This window comes from Choristoneura fumiferana, chromosome 30 (assembly GCF_025370935.1).
Source record: "Choristoneura fumiferana chromosome 30, NRCan_CFum_1, whole genome shotgun sequence".
NCBI classification, from domain to species: Eukaryota; Metazoa; Arthropoda; class Insecta; order Lepidoptera; family Tortricidae; genus Choristoneura; species Choristoneura fumiferana.
This window is the reverse complement of record NC_133501.1, coordinates 6,920,177-6,930,235: the sequence shown is the minus strand read 5'-3', so window position 1 is coordinate 6,930,235 and position 10,059 is coordinate 6,920,177. Positions and strand designations below refer to the sequence as shown.

Below are 10,059 nucleotides of genomic sequence, written 5' to 3'. Positions count from 1 at the left end.
TTACTGCCTAAAGAAACTGCATTAGTTAATTTGGGACTATTTCGTGATATTTTCGAAAATACAAACTGAGACATGAATGCACAGAAAAACCAGAAAAAGAGACCAGCACTGGGAATCAAACCCAGGCCCTCAGCAATCTTTGCTGCGTGCTATAACCCCTACACCACTGCTGGACAGGAATCTAGACACGAATTTTTCCTATGCATACATATCTCAGGTTGCTTATTTCTACTACGCTACTTAAGCAGCAGCACTAGCGACATCTATGTTTCGATATGATTTCACGGGATACCCGTAAAAGTAACAAAAGTTGAAATAAAAAATACAAAGACTCAAAAAAAAACAATCATTTTTTTATTTTATTCATTCTCTTATATTTTTTTTGGTCCCACATACGTTGTCAAGGATAAATGTTTTTTTTTTCTCTTTCTTTATATTCAATATTTTTGACATATCAAAGTTAAATAATAAATTTCATTTATGTCTGCGTTTTAGCGGAAATGCTTTCAACAATCAAAAACATGTTAAGTTTCAATGTCAAGTTGCAGATTCACGCTAACTTTACGAGAAGGAATTAAATAAAGCACAATTTTTCTTATATTTTTAATTAGGTTTAAATAATTTGTACTTCACGCCGATCAGTAGGGCTTGGTCAGTGACCTCACAGGCTTTTCTAAAATCTTCTTTCATTCTGTACTTAAAGTAGGTGCGTAGCGCTCGATACTTAGAGGTGAAATTTTGATCGGAAAAAAAAGGGTCTGCTGTTTGGACGTCCAAGGTTTCTTGAGGCAATGGTAAAATTAATCTGTAACAAAGTCAAGGACAAAGTTTAAGCCAGATGGTTTTTTCCTAATCGGGTTCTGGGATCACATAATCTAAATTTACATTTTATTAAATACTTACACTCAAGGGCATTTCATTTCAAAATAATAAAATCACAGAAATATATATATTTGTAAGAAGATATAAAGAGCATAAGGCGTGCAAGCACTCGCCTGAAACTCCTTTACCAGACGGCTATAACGGATCGTACAATTTCGCACGTTATTATTCTCATTCATGAACTACTTACAATATTTCTAACTCCCACCTTCCACCCCAGAAATCAAAAAACTAAAAACAAGTAAACAAAGTAAGAACCTAGTGTCTTTGGCGACTCAACCCCAATAAAAAATCCCGATGCCAAAAGAGGAGTGTTGTACGCCAATGACACCAATGTCTGTTTGTCTATAGCATCGTAGCTCTAAAACGGATAACCCGATTTCTATGCCGTTTTTTAGGAGAAAACAAGTATTCTTGCGGTGGTTTTTAGCTACGTTTCATTGACCTCCTGGGGTTCAAAGTGATAATTCTAGTAGGTACATATTGTTAGCAATAGAACTTATATATTTGAAAAGGGAATAAAGTGTTATTTTCTCTGTTCATTTATCTATAAGACAATAAGTTTTAAATTTCGATGTCATATTTTATTGTATGGTGGGTCGCAGTAGGAAATCGGATCAGCCGCTTTTAAGATATTAAACTTTAAAATGCAATGTCAGGGGATTTTTTTTTTAAGTTGCTTGAATTCTTGCTTCTACGCTATCATCAAACAATAAAATCCTGATGCTGACCTCATGGCATGCAGGAACATGCGGTGCGGCGCCGAGTCCTCCTTATTGCTGTACGTGTAGTCGCCGAGTATCGTGTGGCCGATGGCAGAGCAATGCACGCGAAGCTGGTGACGTCTACCTATAAGCGATTTTATCTTGATCATTTTTAGTGTCAACGGAATAATAAGAAATTACTATGACTGACTAGTCATAAAGTTTTTGCGGTTACACCAATTATATTCATAGGTTATGGGGTTATTTATGGGCTTATTCAGTAAAATAGTCTCGGATTTTCGTAAAAATGTTGACATAGACGTGCAAATATCACTAGGTGATTTGGGAAATGTAAGAAGAACCAACCTTTCACGCAATGATTTGATGATGGATCGTCCACAATCATATTTAAGTAAAACCCCACACCTTGCACTTGGTAAATTATTTAATACTTTTTGTACTTTGCATTTATGTTTTAAGATACGTAATGCCATGTTGCTCGAGTGCTATTATAATTTCTTAGATACCTTATAGTCTAAAACACAGGTTACACTTGTATGTAACCTAGCTTAGACTTAACTTAATTTTACTTACTATACCTACCTAAGATTATTTCATGTTTATATTACCTCACTTTCTTTTAAGAATTTTATGAATCAATCAATCAAATCAAATCAGCCCACATCCACCCACTGCTGGGTAAAGGCATCTTCTCTTCATTTTATGGATTTTAAACCTTCATTTTATGAATAAATTAATTGAATTGAAAATACAATTGAATTAAAAAAAAGTTAATCTCACTGTGAATATTAACTAGTACTATCGTACGGTCAAGGACTTTAATAAATGAGCAACCATGGAACCTTTTTAAAGAAAAAGTCATAACGATTTTTCATGTTAATTAATGCAATGTCACTATGACGTTTACTGTGAAATGGTTCCATGGTGGCTCATGAATTAAAGTCTTTGAACGTACTTAGTAGTAGCCTTAACTAGCTGAATCCGATAGGTTCTGCTCACGTCTCCCAAACCACACTCTATGTATGAGTAAGAGCCATTTGGAATGTGTATAAATGTTCCTATACGGTAAAACTCACCAGTGACAGGCTTGAGCAGTACCACACTGACGGGATCCGTGCCGTAATACCCAGTCTCTAAGAGCAACAGCCGTGTTTGGGCCAGACGGGGCTGCAGCAGTGACGTCTCAGGGCTCCCGGGTGGTGACGTCATCGCCACCATTTTGTGTGAAGAGCCCGCAGTTAGCGGATCAGCCGCTATAACAATGGAATGAAAAATTAAGCATAAATGAAAAGTGCTAAGACGCAACTCTAATTAAAGCAACTATTTAGCTCTGAGAGCCACATTATTATAATAAAACGAAATATAAGCATTCGTGCGACAATCATAAATTGGTTCGCAAACGCTGCTGATCGCGGCCGACTCCACATAAAACAAACAAAAATTGCGGAACTGAAGTCAACTCCGGAAGAGTAAAATTAATCAGCAATTTCGACTTTTCAGAATCGGAACCGAACCGAATAAAGTCAATGACCCTGAAATTTTGAATTTCACGACGATGTACTTACCAACCGGAAAGTCGATGTCACATATTTCGTACTGGACGTGTTGTCTCACGACAGCTAGGTAGTACTTTTTGGTATCTCTCTTTTCAAACAGCTTTCCCGCGGCAGCAGAAGAAGACTTATTCTTCGCTATACAGAGCACACCGCTGGTGGCGTAATCGAGACGATGGACGAAATGCAAAGGGTGCGTCGATGAGGAATGGTGAGAGTCGTGCTTTGCTATATTGTACGTGACTGAATTCTGTATAAAATAGTTAAATACATATTAGGTATACAATACAACATGATTAATATTGGGTAACTTTATTATAATTTGGTAATGCTATGCGCTACAGGCTGCAGGTCATATTTCGACTGCTTACTTTCTCAACATTGTATCTGGCCACGTTAAATATCTTAAGAATCGTCTTTATATTAAGGAGCTGTTTCACCATCCATTGATTAGTGTTAACTGACGGTAAAAGGTGACGCCGTCACCGCCGTCTATTCGAACAAAACAACAAATAGAGACGGCATCACATTTAACCGTCGGTTAACGCTAATCAATGGATGGTGAAACAGCCCCTTAGTATAATAATAATAAACATCTTAGTCGCGTGTGGCGCCATCTATTGCAACCATTTTAGTAATCTCGTCAGCGTTCCAAATTTAAGGGTTGATTCAGCTGGCTGAGATTTGGAAGTTAAATAGAGATCTACATTGGTTAGTTGTACTGCAGGGCTACTACGAAACTCGAAGTTCGTGTAGTGCGGTCCCTCTGACACTTATACTATTTAATACGAGAGCGAGAGGGACGGTACGATACGAACTTCGAGTTTCGGGTTTCGTAGTAGCCCTCTGATTATCGATCAGGAAGCCAAACCCGATATCGATACTTTTGTTTCATTGTTATTTCACAACACTACGTGTCACAACATAACCTTAAACATTCGGTTTTAGTAGCTTTAATTAATATTCTCAAAGCATAATTACAACATATACCTTCTCATTTTCGTCCTCAGAGTTGATGTACATATCAAAGGGCTTGTTTACAATTAAATAATCTTCATTTTCAAAGAGCGTAGAAACACCCATTCTCAATAGAGTACCTATTTATTTTTTGCTAAATCCTAATTTAGGATGCGTTCACTTGTTTGTATTGGTAATAAATCCAGACTACAACATTATATTATTATAAATGTAACATGTAGTTATGTAGTTTTTATTAATTTTGTTTCCTATCGTGTTATTGTATCATGTGTTGTGAATAAATAAACTTACGTACTTATGAGTTGCTAAAAAACAAAAAAATAAATATACGAGTGAAGTTAAATAAGTAAAGGATTGTAACAAGTAAATTCCGGAGATTTTAAAACATATCTAAAGAGAACAGTTTTTTTTGATCAGCTAGCTATAGCATTGGCACGGCACATTCTCAAATTATTTATTGAAGTGAAGATGCAACCAGGGTGCTCTTTAACTAGAAATTTCACATCATTATTTTTAAAATCATGAGACACAAACAATTTTCAAATCCTGTTGTGACTTTGACGCAATAATTTTATTTAAAGTCAAAATGTCTTGGTGTCGTCTTGCTAAACCAGCAAGAGTGAAACTCATAAAAAAAAAAATAAGCTGTACATCATTATTTTTTACATAACCACACTACGCCTTTAACTCTGAACGCATCATCAATCAATAGCAGTCAAGCTGACGTTAGCTAGCATGCCCATTAAGTCGGCAAAATGAAAAAGTCGTAAAATTCCTAGACCGCACCGTAACAAACAACTCGCTCAGCTGTCATCCGTCAATACTTTTTAATTTATTCGAATAACAAACTTATCTCGAAAGACTATTTAGGATATTGTAATTTGTATGAGAATATTTTTTTCTAAATTATTAAAAAATGAGGCGAATAAAAAAGCATAAGATAAAAGAGGAGAATTTAGCGGGTTCATCGTCGAAGAACAGAGTGTCAGAGGAACATGATTTGGCGTATTTTATTCACGACAGAGTCGAACTGATGCACCAAGTTTTTTCAGTTTTAAAGTCTAAAGAAATAAAATCCTTCGCTCCTGAGTGTGTAAGACGGTTGCCCACTGATGATTTACAGGAACTATGCTTGGAAGAAGTACGTTATGGTTTGAGTATAGTAATATAGTTTTTGTCGTAACAAAGTTGACAACGCCGCATTTGCTTTTACGGCAGCAGCGCAAAAATCAAGTTATACCTAGTGCCATCCAGAAGACGTGTGGTTTTGCCAAACTTAGCCATTAATGACATTGTAATAAGAGCCACGGCACGCGTCATCGTGAATGACTACCTATACAAGCCTTATTTCCTAACTAAAAATACTTAACACCTCCGGAATAACTATTGTGTGTTGTCTTTTTTCTGACTCCTATAAACAGCAGGGCTATTACGAAATTTGAAAATCGAAGTTCGTATCATACCGTCCGTCTCACTCTCGGATTAAATAATATTAGTGTCGGCGGGACGGTATTATACAAACTTCGATTTTCGAATTTCGTAGTAGAGCTGGGCCGGTCTTAGAGTCATGCCTTGAGCGCCCTTTTAGATACGACAAGCGACAAAATGACAGCTCGTGTTTGGTACACATAGAAAACTCATACTCCTACAAAGAAGTCTATAAAAGATAACAAAGCGAGTCTAGTTTTCTTTAGATCAAATGGTTAGTTGGTCTGTAGTACCTGGCGCCTCAGGCAGTCGCCCCGGTCACCAATAAAGCCGGTACTGCTTACAAACCACTGATAATGAATCAATTGTAAATTTTATACTAATTTTAGTTGCTGGGCATAAGTTCGAAACGTCTCTGTGCTATATTGGATGGTGCGGAGCCACCGTCCGACACAGAGTCCTCCAGCCAGTCTCTGGAGCACCTCGAGACAATCTCCCTGGACAGCATATCATCTGACGAGGAAATCCTGAGCCAGGGCAGTAAAAAGAAAAAGGTTAGTTAATAAATCTTTGTAATGACGATACAACGCTCCAGGGCGTGGCGACGCACAGTGCAAAGGATAGCCCTGCACTATACACTATATCTGAATGTATTTTTCACATCAGAAACACCGGCACGCTAAGAAGAAGCGCCGCAGGAAGTCCAAGGGCTCAGAGTCTGAAGACAAACAGAAGGACGCCGGAGACTCACGGGCGGCCCGCGCGGGGCTCACCGTGTTGGAGCTGTTGGAGCTGCAGGCCCGCGCTCGCGCCATCCGGGCGCAGCTGCACCAGGAACCTGCTAGTAAGCATTAACCCTTTATTATTATTTATTTATTTATTTATTCCAATAAAATTACACAGCATTACAGTAGTTTACCAATACGCTGCGAAATTAAAAAAAAAATTATAGTGTAGAGACCTTGAGAGAGCAACAAAAAAAAAACCTTTTTTTACAGGGGTGCAGGCGGAGCCGGCTGTGGAGGCAGCTTCATCTGACAACGAGGTGGAGATTAAAGAGGAGCCGGCGGAAGTGGTTGAGATCAGCAGCGACGAGGAGAAGCCGGACCGTGCTAAACTTGACCAGCAGATAGGTAAATGAGGATGTTTTTACTAAGCCACAGTACTGAAAAAGGAACAGTATAATGTCTCGGCAGAGTCCTTGATATAATTACCTTTGCCCGCTCATTTGTTAGTTCTTTAAGTGGGTCTCCTGATGGTAAGAGATCACCACCACCCATAAACATCTGCAACAATGGTTGTATTGCAGATGCCTTGCCAACCTAGAGGCCTAAGATGGGATACCTCACGTGCCAGTAATTTCACCGGCTGTCCTACTCTCCACGCCGAAACACAACAGTGCAAGCACTTCACCTCTAACAAAATGAGGGCTATCGTTTTTTGTCTCACTAGATGGCGCACTGTTGCGTGAGGTTTTTAAGTGTGGCTTTCAAAGTCTGTTATTACGGGCGTGAAAACAAAGTTTAGATTAAAATCATATTTAATACACCTTAAAACCGTACCATAAAAATATCGAGCATGCTACAGTGTTCCATAGTCCTCGTTTTGTTTGGAAAAAAGGGAGGACAAAGTTTTCGAAAGATAAAACTGTCTCAAAACACAGACATTCATTGACCCGGAACGCATATTTGCCATAATTAATTTCAGATATTGCCAAATATTCACAAAATTATTCTAATTATAAATAAACCCGCGTAGCTCACCCAAAAACTATGAGATTTGACATTTCGGAGACCTCACGCTACACTAGCGCCTCTAGTGGCGAATTCATACGCGATAATGTATAAGGGTTCCGTTTTTTTTTTGAGTTATGGAACCCTAAAAACTCTCTGACTCAACTGGGATCTGGTTCTATCATGGACAACCAGAACCACCACAGCTCATTTTTGCTCAACAATTTTCAAGTATATGTGAAGGTTCGGGATTAGCTACGTTACTGTGACTACGCTACTGTGTATACAGTGTCCGAAAGAGCAGAGAGAGAAAGAGAGAATCATATCGTCATATATCACATTTTTTTCCAGGTACATCGACGATGAATTCAAATGAAGTCACGGTGAGCAAGAACACGGACCCACAAACGGTCACTAAAAAAATAAATAATCTTGTCATAACCGTACCTCAGTCGAAACCGACGCGAAAAATAAGACTCAAAAGACAAAAACCACCTGAAAGTGTTGCTAAAGAAAACAATACGACTAATAATGAAGAAAATAAACAAGCAGAAACGGCTGCTGTACCAATTGTATCTAGTAATACTGATAATAGGAGCAAAACTGTTGCTAAAGAAACAATGATCCAGCTGGTGCTGCTGAAGCTAAGACTAAAGTAAAGAAGAGCAAGAAAAAAAAGAAGAAAATAATACATAAAGAAGGCAGCGATCAAGATGAGATCACGCTACAGTTGTCAGATTCAGAAAAAATGGATCTCCTTGAAGATCTAGATGCAAAAAATTTGGACAACGTTACTTCTAGTGATTCTAGTTCTGATGATGATCATCATGAAAAACTTAAACAACAGGAAGAAAAAGTCGAGGGTGATACGAGTACTAATAAAAATGAAAATACTGAAAGAGCAGACAGCGAATTAGTCTGTGAAAACAAAAAAGGCACGGAAGCAGAAGAAACAAATAAAGATACAGAAATACGAGGTTTTATTTCTAATGATAATAATGACACAGTAGAAATGAATGACTTACCTGTAATAGTTGATGAAGTTAAAGAACCAAGTGAAACTGAGAAAGTAACAAATGAGGAACCCTCGAAAGTTGATGATAAACCAGATATTATTGATGCGAAATGCGATGAAATAGTGGAATCAACTAAGGAAAGAAACGAAGAAAATATGGCTGATGAGAAAGTTAAATCAGATGGAGAAATATCGGATAGGGAAAGTTCTGAGGTTGAAGCTTCAGATGTGCAACAAGAAATAGTGTGCATATCTGACGACGAAGGCAAGAAAAAGAAAAAAAAGAAGAAAGATAAAAAGTCGAAAAAAGAGAAAAAGAAGTCGGGTTTTCATGAAAGTGATGACGAAAATTTTTATAAAGATAATAAAGTTGATGCAGGTCCGGATATAGTTCAAATGACAATTGATGATGATGATGATGATGTTTACGAAATTCTGGAGATTTCCGATGATTCATCATGTTATGAAGTAGAAGGTGTTTCAGTATTGTCTAAAGAACCAACAGCTGAAGAAATAGAAGCATTCTCAGCCAGAATGGATGAAATTGAAATAGACAGAGAGCAAACAGTTATAACTAATGAAACAAAATCAACAAACTTGAACGAAACTTGCGATGTAGAAAACGTGTCGTGGAAAGACAGGTATTTAGGCAGCACAAAAGTAAGAAGAGTTCTAACGACGTCAAACATTTTGAACGCTATAAGAAAGAAAAATATAGAACTAAAGAAGAAATTAGAAGAAGCTAAAAACGCAGAAAGGATTGAGAAAGAGAAACAAAATGAAAAAGAAAGAAAACCTGAAGAACAAGTTGCTAGCGTTCAAGATGGTTCTATAGAGCAATACGAAACTCTACAAGGTTCTACTAGATATGTGGATCCAGTGAAAGAAGTAGAAAATGACAATGAAAAAGGAGACGCCACAGAAAAAGAAGGAGATGCAGAATGTGCTGAGAATTTAGTTACAAGGGAGATGAAAAAAGATGCTAAAATGCTACTTAAAATGTATAAGAGACTATTGAAATACAACGATGTTAATAAACAGAGAGATCCTAATAAGAAAAAGAAGAAGAAACAAAAGAAGAGCAAAGAAAAAGAGAAAGTTAAGGATTCTATTTAAGTTATAAGTTTGATTCGAAATACTTTTCCTATTTAACCTAACTAAGTTTATAAATAACTAAATATTGATAGCCGGAGTAAACAGAATAAGAAAGAAAAAAATATTTTTATTCTATTTTCCCTTAGGACTAATTAAGGCAATTTACTGTCATTTGGTGCAAATGCAAAATGGACAACTCGAAATTATACGTCAGAACAGAATAATTACAATTTAAAAATACATCAACAAGGAAAATTGACCATCCTGAATATCGTCGAAAGTGGAACCTGTCCTATGGTAAAATTGACAAATTTTAATGTACTTATGCCAAAAAAAAACGACCCCCTTGTATTTACGTAGGTACACTCAAAAATATGACGAATTGTAAATATGTTCTACCCGAAACCATTTGTTTTGGGCCTACATATTAAGTTAAAACTTGATTTAGACAACATTCCTGTCCACTGCAGCGAAGCGGTGAGCGAGATAAAAATCCACCAATAGAATTGCATAAAATCTCCACTTCTCTCCAGTGGACAGGGAGTTGGTAATATGGCTCAGTTACATTGGTCGATGGGGCCCACATATGTACCATAGGGCCCGCATTCGGGGGACTACTTACCTATACAAAATATCAGTGAAAATGCCAT

The 10,059-nt window shown here is 37.3% G+C and overlaps 2 protein-coding genes across 2 annotated transcripts; one reads left to right on the top strand and one right to left on the bottom strand.

Moving 5' to 3' along the window:
• Window positions 1-478: 478 nt before the first annotated feature.
• On the bottom strand, window positions 479-4,418 carry LOC141444775 (RNA pseudouridylate synthase domain-containing protein 1-like). The gene is made up of 5 exons (XM_074110411.1): window positions 4,151-4,418; window positions 3,173-3,410; window positions 2,684-2,860; window positions 1,614-1,731; window positions 479-805 (listed from the first exon to the last, which is right to left on the bottom strand). Exons 1-5 carry the CDS (start codon window positions 4,241-4,243, stop codon window positions 604-606), a joined length of 828 nt encoding a protein of 275 aa, XP_073966512.1. The 5' UTR covers window positions 4,244-4,418; the 3' UTR covers window positions 479-603.
• A 571-nt stretch (window positions 4,419-4,989) lies between these two features.
• Window positions 4,990-9,530, top strand: LOC141444584 (uncharacterized). The gene is made up of 6 exons (XM_074110150.1): window positions 4,990-5,279; window positions 5,956-6,120; window positions 6,233-6,410; window positions 6,565-6,699; window positions 7,651-7,862; window positions 7,964-9,530. The coding sequence occupies exons 1-6, from the start codon at window positions 5,055-5,057 to the stop codon at window positions 9,428-9,430; spliced, it is 2,382 nt and encodes a 793-aa protein (XP_073966251.1). The 5' UTR covers window positions 4,990-5,054; the 3' UTR covers window positions 9,431-9,530.
• Window positions 9,531-10,059: the final 529 nt, after the last annotated feature.